General features: G+C 31.8%; 1 protein-coding gene across 1 annotated transcript; it reads left to right on the top strand.

Annotated features, from left to right (window-relative positions):
• Nucleotides 1–43: 43 nt before the first annotated feature.
• On the top strand, nucleotides 44–14252 carry LOC111696650 (choline/ethanolamine kinase). The gene is made up of 13 exons (XM_023466325.1): nucleotides 44–288; nucleotides 2086–2172; nucleotides 2853–2929; nucleotides 3198–3301; nucleotides 4303–4397; nucleotides 5592–5684; nucleotides 5976–6066; nucleotides 6743–6871; nucleotides 8270–8328; nucleotides 8836–8941; nucleotides 11153–11230; nucleotides 12242–12316; nucleotides 13403–14252. The coding sequence occupies exons 1-13, from the start codon at nucleotides 233–235 to the stop codon at nucleotides 13484–13486; spliced, it is 1134 nt and encodes a 377-aa protein (XP_023322093.1). The 5' UTR covers nucleotides 44–232; the 3' UTR covers nucleotides 13487–14252.
• Nucleotides 14253–16090: the final 1838 nt, after the last annotated feature.

Raw genomic sequence — 16090 nt, forward strand, 5'->3', positions numbered from 1 at the left:
GGAAACAGCAGAAACTGGGGTTGGGACATATGGAGGGGTGCTTGAAGAAAGGGATGGGGAGAGGAATGCTCAAATATTTTAATGGTTTTTGCTCATATTACATATATTTGGTGAAATTTGATATTTTTTTCCAAAAACAGAGGGTCGGAGAAAGTCGGCCCGGCGCCTAAGACTAGGTTCCCGACTCTAAGATTCTACTCGGGCAATGCCTTAATATAATTTGTCAAATATTATGCAGGGTAGCTGGAAGCTGATTTCTCCGAATCAAATTTGCATCAAACAAATCAGGGAATTCAACACTAATACCATTATTATCTTTAAATTTGAATTAATTTTTTTCTACAAAATATTATTTTTATCTTTAAACTTTGGAAACTTATTTTTTGTTTTATTATTTGCCAAAGAGGTTTTTGATCAATCGAAGATTACGATTAAAGACTTTAAATTTGTTTTTAATTGTTAAAATAAGATGATTTTAATTTCCACAATTGATAAGATCACCCCTCCTGTAGCTCTCAAAACCACATGTTGCAACTAAAAAGAAAAATTTTAAAACTTCGAATTAAAAAAAAAAGTTTATTTTAAATAATAATAAAATCTGTATAATATAAATATTAAAAAATACTTATGCCGTTTTTTCCTTTTTTTTAAAACATATACATATACATATACAAGATAGGTGCACTCACTGTGTGATATAATGTAATATTTAAACATATCCTTAAATTCTTATCTAGACATATGTTTTTATCATGTATACAATTTACAATATATAGGAAATATAACTTCTAAGATATATAATATTCATCAAATATTGTAAAATAACCTAATCAAACGCTCTAGCTACTAAATGTAGATAACATTCTGTACTTCTTTAAAGGAACTGTAGAGGCGTAATTTCAAGTTATGTGTCGATGCGATTGCGAAACAATATCATTTAAACTTTAGACTGATCAAGGCTTATTTAATTTACGCTTGTTATTGTTGGACATTTTGTTTGCAAGCTGGGTTTATATTCAAGAAATATTAATATGTCACAGAAAAGAGATATTTACATATTGAAACCCACGATGGCCGTATAATATTCGGGATTTTAGAGGAATAAATGTATTTTTACTTGTGTTGAATGTACAAAGCTAGCGTAAACATCAGTTTTGCAACAATTTAAACACCATTTTAGAAACACACACGAAGTTCTCTAGCATCGCTGATCTGTTAAAGGTTTAAAGGGTACCGTTGTTAATCGGCATTTCCATTTTTGCAAGGAGGTTCATTTGAAATTACAATTACAGTGCATTTAAGAACTTATTGATAAAACATATTGCTTACAATGTCGAAATTAAGTTTGTATTCCTTTAAAACTGCAAAATAGAAGAAGGAAACAAAGAATAGCAAAAAGAAGTTAAACTAGGAACGAAAAATTGAAGTTTAACGATCTATCCTAGTTCAACAATTTCTCAGAATTTAGAAAATCTGACCTCTGTTGAAACCTTTATTGCATTTATTAAGACATGGAGTACTGTAGGCCTGTATAGACATTTTTAAAAGCATTTTTTGTGAAGAAACCCTTTTTTCCTATAATTCTAAATGTTACTGATTTTTATCTGTATTTTGGGTTTCTGAACGAAATTGGTACTAAATGAAACATTTTTTGTGACTTCAAAATCATATTTTCTTGTTAGCTAGGATAAAACCTTCCAAATGAAAAAGAAAAAAAAGAAAAAATTTAAAAGTTGAGTTTTCCCTCATTGCTTCCCTTAGTGTCCCAGTGTGCTCTGGTAAACCTTCATTGCATTTATTAAGGCCTAGAGTAGTTTAGGCCTGCCTAGACCTTTCTTTAGGCCTAGGTATATTAATTTGATGCTGGATAGACATATTTCAAGGTTAGGATGTAGATCTTTCTCATTACTCAAATGTACTTAAATTTGAACTATGAAGCACACGTGGAATTTTTGATATATCAAGTCCAAAGATAAAAAACTTGAAGAATTTTTTTTTCTTAAATATAATATTATGACATCATTTATATTTAAGTAATTTTAATCTGGGCACTACGTAGTTTATAAATGTGTTGTTGTTCTACAGTGGAGGATTATCAAACCTAGTGTTCTTTGTTGGTCTTCCAGATAGCGTTGATCCAGTTGGTAGAGAACCCAGTCAGGTTCTACTCAGGTAGTAATTATACCAGGTATACTGAAGATTCAGGTAGTAGATTACTAGGTTCTACTCAGGTAATAATTATACCATGTATATTATAGATCCAGGTAGTAGAAATCAAGGTTCTACTCAGCTAGGTAGTAATTGTACTATGTGAAATATAGATGCAGATAGTAGAGAACTAGGTTCTACTCAGGTAGTAATTGTACTATGTATACTGTAGATCCAGGTAGTAGATAACTAGGTTCTACTCAGAAGTAATTGTACAATGTATAATATAGATGCAGATAGTAGAGAACTAGGTTCTACTCAAGTAGTAATTGCAGTATCATGTATACTTTAGATCCAGGTAGTAGAGAACCCAGCTTTATTTTGCTGTTTTGTACTAATTTATAAAATATGATTACATTGTTTGGCTTTAAGTAGAATGTATTTAAAGTTGTTTGGTGAAATATTAAAAAATTGGGTTGTTTTTTGATAAAAACTGGTTGTTTTGTGAAAAATAAAAAAATTGGGTTGTTTTGTGTAAAATAAAAAGAGGTTGTTTGGTGTCAAATTAAATATAATCTAGGCTGTTTGGTGTCAAATTGAAGATAATCTAGGTTGTTTGGTGTCAAATTGAATATAATCTAGGTTGTTTGGTGTCAAATTGAATATAATCTAGGTTGTTTGGTGTCAAATTGAATATAATCTAGGTTGTTTGGTGATCTTGGATCAGGACCTGCCTATCAGTACAGACTTATCACAGAAACTGTAGTCTTCACAATGTTAGGTTAGTAATATTTTACAGAACAAAACATATAATTCATTTGTCCCTCATATGTCATATACTCTATACTTTAGTACAAAAAATCAGAAAATTGTGTTCGCAATGACAGCAGGAACCTGTTCTTTTCCACTTGTTACTGTTAGTAATCCCAGAAAATATTCTAAAATTCTAGGAGATTATCGCCCCAAAAATTTAAAAACTGCTTGACCAAGCTTTTAAAAAAGTTTCATGGAAACAACCAGACGCCATTTAATATTTTTTTGACTTTTAGCGGAGAGGAATCTTGGTCCTACATTACAGGGAGTTTTTCCTGGTGGTCGACTAGAGGAGTTTATTCCTGGACACCCCCTCACCACTACAGAGCTTAGATCCCCGGTATGTATTCCTGGACACCCCCTCACCACTACAGAGCTTAGATCCCCGGTATATATTCCTGGACACCCTCTCACCACTACAGAGCTTAGATCCCCGGTATGTATTCCTGGACACCCCCTCACCACTACAGAGCTTAGATCCCATGGTATGTATTCCTGGACACCCCCTCACCACTACAGAGCTTAGATCCCCTGTATGTATTCCTGGACACCCCCTCACCACTACAGAGCTTAGATCACCGGTATGTATTCTTGGACACCCCCTCACCACAACAGAGCTTAGATCACCGGTATGTATTCCTGGACACCCCCTCACCACTACAGAGCTTAGATCCCCGGTATGTATTCCTGGACACCCCCTCACCACTACAGAGCTTAGATCCCCGGTATGTATTCATGGACACTCCCTCACCACTACAGAGCTTAGATCCCTAATATTTATTCCTGGACACCCTCTCACCACTACAGAGCTTAGATCCCCGGTATGTATTCCTGGACACCCCCTCACCACTACAGAGCTTAGATCCCCGGTATGTATTCCTGGACACCCCCTCACCACTACAGAGCTTAGATCCCCGGTATGTATTATTGGAAAGTTGGCACCCCTCCTCTCAAAGGAGGGGCATATATCTCGTTGCCCCCCTCAGTTATATGACCAGGCCAGAGACTCTAATTCTGCAGTGCTTCTGTTATTTTTTAAATCTTGAGAACTTCAAATTTTGTCTGAGAAAAAATATTTTATGCTAATTTACTTTTGTATAGGAAAAAGTAACTCTAAACTCTAATTTACTCTTTTTAAGGAATAAACTCTTATTAACTCTCTAGTTAAGGAATTAGTAATTACTATTTACTCTTGTTTTAAAGGAATAAGTAATTCTAATTTACTCTTTCGTTTAGGAATAAGTAATTATAATTTACTCTCTTGTTCAGGAACAAGTAAATCTAATGTATTCTCTTGTTCTGGAATGTGTAATCCTAATTTACTAACTTGTCTATATTTAGGAGTACAGTGATCTGATAGCTAAGAATGTTGCTCTAGTTCACAGTTTAGAGGTTCCTGTTAGTAAAGAACCAACTTGGTTAGGAGATACAATGAGGTATAACTGAGGTGAATGTCGTCTTCTTTCTCTTTTTAACTTTGAAATTTCGCAGTTTTTGTTAAATTGCTTCTCTGTAAAATTTCTTGTACAGTCAGTTACAAAGGCATAATTTGAAATCAAAAGGAGAAAGAAGACGCCGATCATACAGGTTTCTTATCATCACTGTTTTTGAGATAAACGTAAATCAGAGAGATTTCTAGTCCAGTCTATATCTCTTGTCTCTAAACTGTAATCTATTCTAGATCTCTAGTCTCTAAACTGAAACCTATTCTAGATCTCTAGTCTCTAAACTGAAACCTATTCTATATCTCTAGTCTCTGAACTGTAACCTATTCTATATCTCTAGTCTCTAAACTGTAACCTATTCTATATCTCTAGTCTCTAAACTGTAACCTATTCTATATCTCTAGTCTCTAAACTGTAACCTATTCTATATCTCTAGCCTCTAAACTGTAACCTATTCTAGATCTCTTGTCTCTAAACTGTAACCTATTCTAGATCTTTAGTCTCTAAACTGAAGCCTATTCTATATCTCTAGTCTCTAAACTGTAACCTATTCTAGATCTCTAGTCTCTAAACTGAAACCTATTCTAGATTTCTAGTCTCTAAACTGAAACCTATTCTATATCTCTAGTCTCTAAACTGAAACCTATTCTAGATCTCTAGTCTCTAAACTGAAACCTATTCTAGATCTCTAGTCTCTAAACTGAAACCTATTCTAGATATCTAGTCTCTAAACTGAAACCTATTCTACTCTAAACTGAAACCTATTCTAGATCTCTAGTCTCTAAACTGAAACCTATTCAAGATCTCTAGTCTCTAAACTGAAACCTATTCTAGATTTCTAGTCTCTAAACTGAAACTTATTCTAGATTTCTAGTCTCTAAACTGAACCTATTCAAGATCTCTAGTCTCTAAACTGTAATCTATTCTAGATCTCTAGTCTCTAAACTGAAACCTATTCAAGATCTCTAGTCTCTAAACTGAAACCTATTCAAGATCTCTAGTCTCTAAACTAAAACCTATTCTAGATCTCTAGTCTCTAAACTGAAACCTATTTAAGATCTCTAGTCTCTAAACTGAAACCTATTCTAGATATCTAGTCTCTAAACTAAAACCTATTCTAGATCTCTAGTCTCTAAACTGAAACCTATTCAAGATCTCTAGTCTCTAAACTGAAACCTATTCTAGATCTCTAGTCTCTAAACTGAAACCCCTGTCTCCGGAATCTGTTTGTTCTGCTGAGAGAAATGCAGTTCTAGAGTTAATTAACTGGGATCTCAGGTATTATACATAATACATAATACAGTAGTTGGCGTTTATATCAATACAATTATAACGGCTTGACTTTTTATTAGCAAAGACAATTTTTATGTAAATTTGAACAAAGAGATATTGTCTTTGTTTTTGAAATATTATTTTCAAAAAACATTGACTTGGGTAATTATTTGAGGTAATTACTGGTTGATAATTATCTATATATATATATATATATATATCTAGAGCTGATGTAAACTATATATATATATATATATATATCTAGAGCCGATGTAAACTATATATATATATTTATAGATCGGAAGTAGACTGGTTGATAAGTTTTCTAAAACATGTTCCTTCTCCTGTAGTTTTTTCTCACAATGATGTAAACTGTGGAAATATTTTGGTAACTTTTTTTTTTTTGTGAAAAATTATTTCGGAGATTTTAGACAAAGAAGTTGAGAATTTTCTAAGCGTTAAATTTTTGCAACCTGATTGTGTAAACCTTTGATATTTCTAATTTAGATTATTAGATCTAACAGAATTAATGGTTTGAAATATCTAAGGTCTATGACATTGAGTTGGAAACCAATAAGGATTAGAAAATCAGAGTTTGTGGCAAAGATTCAATTCCTTTATTAACTTTTGTTCAAATTAATGTAAGAGTATTTGGGAAAAATGTGTATTAAAGAATCAAATGAATTTATGTAGAACTTAAAATTTGTAATTTTGGAATATCAATTTCATATTCTGATTAAAATAATTCATTTACATTTTTAAACTTTTATAAAGCATTATATATAAAGCAGTAAGTTTTGTTTGTTTGGATGTCTGTTCATAACTCATGAATCACACACGAATCTGTAATTTTTAATTCTTTGCAACCTGATGTTGTAAACATTTTTAATATTTTAAACTGTGAGTTCTGTTGGATCAAATTGTTTGAAATAGGTTTAGGCCATCATGTTGCTATAATGCTCTTGCTATATAGATATAAAGATTAGAAAATTAGAAACTAAGGCGATTATTTAAAACATTTAAATTATATTTTCTTGCAGACGATAAAATTTTTGTTTGTTAAGGTTCGTGAGGATAAAAGTGCAGGATGGGATCCTATTGTGTTTATTGATTATGAGTTTGCAGCATACAATTACAGAGGGTTTGATCTAGCAAACCATTTTATAGAATGGGTCTATGATTACGGAACAAAGGTAGGTATATTTGAGGGACTGTAGACGATATTTAAGTGATTATCCATTTATATAATTAGCATGTCTGATACACAAGGGTACCCAGTTTAAAGTTTTAAACCTTTATATGATTAGTGACTTTTACAAACTACAAGTGAAATAATCAATCTCGTTCCCCATGATCAGAAGAAGGGTTAAGGGTACCGTTGTAAATCTTACATGTTGCATCCTATAAATAAAGGACTACTTAAACATAGTCCTCAGTCAAACATACACCTCACTTTTTTAATTTCATGCTAAATTCAAATCTAAATAAAAAAATACTGTTATTTGGACCTTGTGTTGTTTTACATATGTATATATAAATTGAGCATTTTACCAAAATAGTAGGTGTGTTTTTATGTATTTAACTTTCAAAGAACCCTCATGAATATTTGGTAGATATTTATAGTTTATATTTATTGTTATTTTGAATATGGGGTGGGGCAGGGGGGGGGAACAAATTTTAAATATCACTACATACGCCACTTTTCTAAGTCGGAATTCTACACTTAACTAAAACACGAAAAAAATTAAACGTGATTTATCGGTTGGTTCGAACTTTGTATCGCACATTTTATTGTAGATTCGTATTCTTCACTTTTTATAGAAGTGGCCTCATTTTACAAGGAACTAAGCCTGACTGTACAGTTCAAAGTTTAATTCTGTTATAAACATTTCAAACATACTTTATAGATTAATAATATTTCATATATCGATAATACATGTGTAAATCAAGTTCTTTGTTAGATTTAAGTTTAAATATTACATTTTCAACAATAATAAAGGGACTATAAGCGTAATTTGAAAGGACCCTCCATACAAAGATGGCAATGACCCATTTAGAACGGATACCCTTGAAAGACTTATAACCTTAACCTGTGGAGGATACCGTCGTTTTCCAGCTACACCATAGTTTCAGTAGAAGTAAATATTTCCATTTACTGATAGCGCCGATTGAAGGATTCATAACTCTAATTGGATACTGAGATAGATAGAAAGATAGATGTTACCGCCATACCATTTCTATTGGTTTAGAATAGACAACAAACACATGACTGAACCCTGATTGGATGAGGCGCTAATGGACTCGGCATACAGGAGTGGCTAATTTCTCCATTGCTTCTTATAAGCAAGAAATGCTCAAGTCACTTCCGCAGAGAAACCGCAAATCAAAACAAACAATTTAAAGAAACAAAAACATGGATATCTAATAACACTTGATCATACAAAGCTTTAAAGGGTACCATTGTAAATCGGGAATTGCCATTTTTGCATTAAAATTACGATAACAGTCTCTTTAAGGTGGCAAAACTGGGGAATCTTCCTCGCCTAGCTGAAACAACAATCCTGACAAAAATTAATTTTTAAAAGTTTTAGGTTTATCCTTTTTATATAAGAGATATTAAACAGTACCCAACAAGATCTCAACGTGAAAGGTAGTATATTTTTATAATGTAAAAATATACTAGGAATGTAAAAATGTATCATGCACGTACACTGTACAGTGGGACTCGTAATGCTTTGGAAAACGAGGAATATTTTAAACTAAAAATATTAGCGTTATTGTTTATATACAGGGTTACTAACAAAGAATGTGACTTAAGTCTCAGACCCTTAAAATATGACGTTTTAAAGGTTAAATTAAGTCTTCTGCCTTAAATAAAGTTTTTAATGGCATATTAAATAATATAGCAAAAACAGTTGGTAACCCTGTTCTAACTTTACTATATTTATTTGTTTATTTAAATGAACGGAATAACCTCTGACGAGAATGCACGGAAACTGTTGTCTCCTAAGCATAGATTCATAAAAACCTCATATGACGTTACTCTCGCCTCAATAATCAGTGATGTCATATACGGATTTGATCTATGTATGCTTGGAGACGACATTTTCCGTACACTGGAGTAACCAACCTTGATATATAACCTTGGTTTAACTAGATGGATTCGGAAGTATCTTGAAACGTATGAAGAACAGGAATTCCTGCAGGAGGAGAATAATTTGAGAACTAGGAATGGTCGCCATCATAACCAGCCTAAAGGACAGGTAACAGGATACACAGCTGGGAGTTCAAGTGTCTCAAGGGAATACAAATACAGGGGGTCCTTACTAGGACTGGTCATGTTCAGCCATTTATCAATCCGTTCGTTAACGTTAATTAAATTATTCAAGAAAAAAATATTATTCTAATATCCGTTCATCTTTAGCAAAGAACTGAAAGTTCGTTTTTCCGTTCGTAATGTTTTCGTTCGTGAACTATCTACGGCGTTATATTAACGTAAGATATTTTAGAAATCATTGGCAGTGATGTCAGCTTTAACGAGCTCTTAACGATAATTTCATGTAATCATAGCTGGACAAATTTGAAGACAATATATTCAAAAACATCAAAACGCGTAAAAAAACATCAAAAAACATACATTTATATTTTGCAATTTTATGTTGGCAAATTAAAGAAAGTCACCGTTATTTTGAAACAAATCCGTTCGTTCATTTTTGTAAACAGTTATTTTTTTCAAGTACGGCTACTTCTAAAGATACCAAAATTAACGGTTTTGCTATCTGTTAATTTTCAAAAACTTACCGACTTTAGGGGAACGTTTCCTAGCCCTAGTCCTTATTCCTACTAGACGAACGAATTGTAATTTAAGATGAGCATTTGTTTGCTCCCATAATCTAATTAGTACTTCTTACGATCGGATTTGATAAAATTGTTCTCTTTCCCACAGCTCTAGATGAAGACACTTTTCCTGTACACATTAGATATTTATTTCTTGTACACATTAGATATTTATTTCATGTACACATTAGATATTTATTTCCTGTACACATTAGATATTTATTTCCTGTACACATTAGATATTTATTTCCTGTACACATTAGATATTTATTTCTTGTACACATTAGTGTTGACCTTTAAAAAAGGTCAAAAAAATATTCTAATAAAGAAATCAGGAAAAACCCAAATATTCTATAACATTTATTAAAGAAAAATAAAATTGTTTTGAAATATTTGCACATATAGCTAAGTTAAAATTGGTTGATTGAAATTAATAAAGGAAAAGACAAACATCAGCAGCAACTTCATGTTGGTAATGGTGTTGAAAGGATTGGAACAGTTGGAGCTTCATGATGGTCAGCTCACAGGTGTCAGCATCTTGGCATCAAAGGGTTCACATCTAAGCGACAGTTCTGGGGGATTAGCAGTCAGTAACATGTGTAGGGAGGAACTTGATTTGCCTCTCATCCCCTAGGACATGCAACTCTGGAGGGGGGTTTTGCAGTCTGTAACATGTGAAGGGAGGAACTTGATTTGCCTCTCAATCCCCTGGACATGCGACTCTGTGGAGGTCGGCTTAGACATTAGCAGCATTTGTTGCTAGAGTAGACATCGGCGGCGGGATGAAGGAGTTAGTAGTTCCATGTTAGAGGTGTTCGCATCTCGACATTCTAAAGCTAACTGACGCTGTATGGAGTCATGTGGGGCGTGTTTGCTTCACTTCGTGGTTCCTGTGTACACACGCATTCAGAGAACTAACAGAGGCATTTTGGGCCGGTAAAATCGTCTTCCTTATATTTTCGAATTTATGTTAACAATTAGATATTTATTTCTAAAAAAGAATTCACTTCTAATAGCGATTTCTTAATTTTCCTGTACACATTAGATATTTATTTCCTGTACACATTAGATATTTATTTCTAAAAAAGAATTCACTTCTAATAGGATTTCTTAATTTTCCTGTAAAGATAAGAAAGGAATTTGACAGACTGCACACTTCAAGGAATAAAGTTGATTATAAAATGCAATTTTGCAAATTGTTATATATTATAAAGATTTATTCACACACAAAGATAAACATACATATATAGATGTTGAAGTTTAAATTTGTTTAGATATTTAAAAAGTTTACAAAAGGAAAAAAAATATGCAAAAATATGCACAAATAGGAGACATTGATCATTACTTTTTACATAACATATTTATCTTTACAGTTAATATTGTTATTATACAGGGTGTCCCACGAAACATGACAATTGTCGAATGGTTTTGAATGTCTTGTTCCGTAATATTAGATATTAAAGACTTTTTGCAGTTCATTTCGTTAGAAAAATCTTTTACTCAAATATATTTTACTTTGAAATCAATTTTACTATAATTATATTTCTTTTAAATGATAATTTTTCTGTTTTGTATAAAAGAACATTTAAAACTTTTCACCAACTGTCATGTTTCGTGGGACACCCTGTATATTTAAGATGGAGGATATTTTGGATGAGGTTGCAGCATTTTCCCTAGCTTCACATCTACTCTGGACAGTTTGGGCACTAAAGCAGGTAATTTATACACTAAACATGAAAGTGAGAACCAGAAAACTGTGAAATAAGAAGACGATATTATAGCAATACTTTTGTGTATTTGGGTTTAAAGGTCGTTTTCTTGTTCCTTAGTTTCATGATCTTTCTGTATAATAAACTGCAGTGTATTAATCCCAATTTTTCGTTATCATGAGCAAAAACTATGACTTAAATTCTGTATTCATACGAAATTTCATGCAAAAGAATGATTTATTTTTATTCTAAAGACCTCCAGTAAACATCCTTGATCTATCATATTCTTAACCTCCATCAGTATATATCCATGATCTAATATATTCTTAAATATTCTTAACCTTGGACCAGTGCTCTAGTATATATCCATGATCTTATATATTCTAAACCTAGGGTCAGTCCTCCAGCATATATCCATGATCTTAAATATTCTAAACCTAGGGTCAGTGCTCCAGTATATATCCATTATCTAATATATTATAAACCTAGGTTCAGTCCTCCAGTATATATCCATTATCTAATATATTCTAAACCTAGGGTCAGTGCTCCAGTATATATCCATGATCTAATATATTCTAAACCTAGGGTCAGTGCTCCAGTATATATCCATGATCTAATATATTCTAAACCTAGGGTCAGTGCTCTAGTATATATCCATGATCTAATATATTCTAAACCTAGGACCAGTGCTCCAGTATATATCCATGATCTAATATATTCTAAACCAAGGGTCAGTGCTGCAGTATATATCCATGATCTAATATATTCTAAACCTAAGGTCAGTCCTCCAGTATATATCCATGATCTAATATATTCTAAACCTAGGGTCAGTGCTGCAGTATATATCCATGATCTAATATATTCTAAACCTAGGGTCAGTCCTCCAGTATATATCCATTATCTAATATATTCTAAAACTAGGGTCAGTGCTCCAGTATATATCCATGATCTAATATATTCTATACCTAGGGTCAGTGCTGCAGTATATATCCATGATCTAATATATTCTAAACCTAGGGCCAGTCCTCCAGTATAACATTCTCCTACTATTCCTATGCCAGAGATAGATTAGCTGACTATAAGATAGAAAAGGTAAGTTCTTTAGATGTCTCATAAAAATATGACACTTTATAGACGACTTAATGAACGTCTTCGAACTTTAAAATTTGAATAATCTGAATATGATGCTGACAGTGTCTCACAAAACATGACAGTTAAGAAACGAATTAAAAATCATCTTTGAATTTTTAGTTTTTATTATATGATAGATAAGGAAAGCATGCTTTCAGTTTATAACATAACATGACAGCTAAGAGACGACTTTTGGTCATCTTTGAACTTTAAAATTTGAATAATATGAATATGATGAAACAGATTTTAAGATATTATGATCTAAAAGATCTTTAAGAAAAACATTTTTTAAAACATGGCAACATTTTTGAGATTTTTGAAGCAAAAAAATTCCTTTTTTCACACAACAAAAATCCTCCAGTTGCGCATTTTCACGCAACATATTGTGAAAAAAACCGTTGCAGATGTTCTTCAAAAATCGATAAAGAGCATTTAAATGTTCTAATTGGATTTTCTTCAGGCCATCCATTCCATCAAAATATACATATAAACCAGAAAAAAATTAATTAAATAATTGCAGTCTCGTAATTTTATACAACAAAGTACATTCAGTTCTAATCCCAAGAATTCAATATAAATACTGCATCTATTGAAAGATTTATAGAATTTTCTTGTCAATCTTTTTGCAATCAAAAAGTTGTAAAAAATGCACTTTTCTGTCACCAATTAGATTGTAAAAATTAAGACGGACAATGCTTGTGAAAAAATGTTAGTTATTGATTAATAACTTTTCAATTAGGAAGATATGTTATCAATAAACTAATTATTATTATTTTTAACAAGATATTAAAATCCAATGTTTTTAATAACAAATTTAAAATCTAGGAATGAGGTCTAAAAAATCTCCAAACTCCTGCAAAAAACTCTCTAAAAACCCTACAAAATAAGCGGATCTTCGAGAACTTCGAATCAAATTCAACCAGCTGTTTATAAATAATGCTTAAAAATTGTCTTTGTCAGAATTCTCACAAAATTTTACAAATATTTAACTCCCCCCAAATTGGGATTTGGGTTCAAAGAAATTTGGAATTTATTCAGCTTTTTCAGGAGCATGTTGTAAAGCTATTCCAAGAGAAAAATCTGAAAGGAATAAAGAGAAGGAAAGAAGACGACCTCTCAATCTCTTCATAACAATTTATTTGCTAAACAAATTTGTATATTTCTCACATACTTAAAAAGATTTATCAAAATTATAATTATAAAAATTTATTTTAGACAAAATTATTGTTTTTCAATGAAAGAACCTTTTATAAAATTGTTAATAAGTCCTAAGTAAATAGAAATTTACTGCTCGAACGCATAACGATTCGTTGGCAATTATTTATGCATTTTAAACCTTTAATTGCATTGCATATTAAACTTTAGGATTTAATAATTTTCAACAAATTTAGTACAACTTTAGTATTAAATGACATTTCTCCGTAAACATTTTTGCCAGAACTTGTGTATATATATACTTTTTTCATATTTTAGGTCAAACGTGTTTTAGTCATTATTACATATGTTTAAGAACAAAAAAGCTAGTTTTTTAGTGCAGCTTTGATCTAAAGCTCTAGCACCCTGGATCGAGTTTTTAAATGAGCTCGATTTTGGGTTAAAATATATTATATACAAAAGTAGCAAAACTAAAATTAGAGATAAACTATCTCTTCCCTACAGCTCTGTGCTATAGTTTTAGATATTATTTTGTACAGTAAATCCATAATTTATCAATGTTTAAATTTTTATTATTTATCTTTTGTTAAAGCTGTTAAGTTCGTTTCTTAGATTTTGTAAAAATATCATTATTGATTTAGTATTTTTTTAACAACCTGTTTTATATTTTTGTTTCCTTTAAATATTTACTTTAAAAATTATTAGTAATTTGAGCAAAAAACTTAAATATGAGTTTAACTAAAATAAGNAGTCTCCCCTTGGAAGTGAGATTGACTTTTTAACATTGTTTTGAATAGTTTTTTTTGTTTGATTTTCTAACTCTAAAAATATACTAGATAATTCTTTTTTTAAATTTGTAATGGTTTAGAAACACATATATTATGTTATTTTTTTGCCATTTTATTAAAGAATGTTAAGTTTTGTTTCTTATAAGAAAAGCTTTTTGAAACACTTTTATTTAAATTGAATAAATTAGATTTTTGTGTAAAATCAGCCAAAACTGCAGTTACATTAAGAGAGAAATACTAGCTGAAGTACTCGGCGCGGCGAGGGAGGAAAATCCAGTTGCCATGAGCCTCCGACATGCAGACACGAGCCTCCCATATTTGCTAGGCAGAACGAGCCTCCACTGCAGTCTCAGCTATACAGAACAGGCAGCTTCCTTATAATTCTTGGTTTTAACGTGTAATAAATATTTTTTTTTCATTTTCCAGCATAGTGGCACAAGAATTGTACTTAAGATTAATGTTGTTTATTGCTTGTCATTATTTGTATCTTATATTGACTCATAAAGTGGTTTATAAGATTTATGTTTTACAATAAAATATTTCTTACGCAGTTAGGACTAAGGAGGCTATTTGAAAATTAATTTCTCAATTGAACTTAGTTTATATTGTTTTAATCTTTGATTTTCGGGAATTTTTTTAGATTCAGATTATTTGTCAATGTCAAATTTTGATGATCTTAATCTGATCAAAATTTTCAAAAAAGGAATCGCTTAAATCGCGGAGATTAAAATATCAAATAAAATTACTTTCAGAATTTTCTCGCAATGTTTTCCTTTTTGCGTAAAAATGTTTCAAGTTTTATAAACCACTTTATTAGTCATAATTAGTCACTATATTTATAATAATTAATTAAAACTTTGGATCTTTGATAAACTTTTTATGCCACTATGTCGAAAAAAATACAAAACTTCATTAATACATGTAAAAAAACCAAGGTTTTAAGGAAACTATTCTTTATAGAGGCTCGTTTACTGTATAGCAGAGGCTCTTACTGCATGGTGAAGGCTCGTTCTGCCTTGCAAATCTTGGAGGCTCATGTTTGCAAAGCAAAGGCTCATGGCGTCCGGGGGTTCCCTCCCTCGCATGGCACGGCGTTGCAAAGGTTAAAAAAATAAACAATTTGAAAACAATCGAATTTTCTGAGCCCATGGCCTCAAAGAACCCAAAGAGTTTTTTCTAAACCAAGTAAAGCCAACTTGGTCCGGCCGGCTTTTCACCATATTTACCCTGATGGGGGGCAAGTAGACCCCCTATCGTTTTTTTGCGATAACTCAAAGAATATTTTTGTCCTTGGGCATACTGCCATAATGCCTTATTTTACCTATACCAGAATAACAAAAGCAAACAGATTGCACATTTTCTTTGCACAGATTTTTGCACAACCACCTTTTAACGAGATTTGCCCATTTTCAATATTTTGAGTTTTTAAATTTATCATTTTTTTTGCAAATTATTGAGGTAGAGCCCAAGGGGTTTCCAAAAACGTATTGTGTGTTATATATTTGTATCACAAAAAGAAAATAGAGTGGGGGGCAATTCCCCCCCCCCCCCCCAGTGAACCAGAAATAGAACCAGACGTCAGGAATTATTGGGTTAAGGGACCGTAAAAATAATTTTAAGTACCCTCCATGCAAAGATGGCAATGACCGATTCACAATGGTAACCTTTATCTGATCAATAAAATTTGGAAAATGTTGAAAATACACACAAAAGTTAGAATGTTACAGAGAAAAAATCTGCAACTAAATATTGCTTACTTACTAAGGTTGCACATAAATCTGCATCCTACTTT

Source organism: Eurytemora carolleeae, unplaced genomic scaffold (assembly GCF_000591075.1).
Source record: "Eurytemora carolleeae unplaced genomic scaffold, Eaff_2.0 scaffold99, whole genome shotgun sequence".
Taxonomy (NCBI): Eukaryota; Metazoa; Arthropoda; class Copepoda; order Calanoida; family Temoridae; genus Eurytemora; species Eurytemora carolleeae.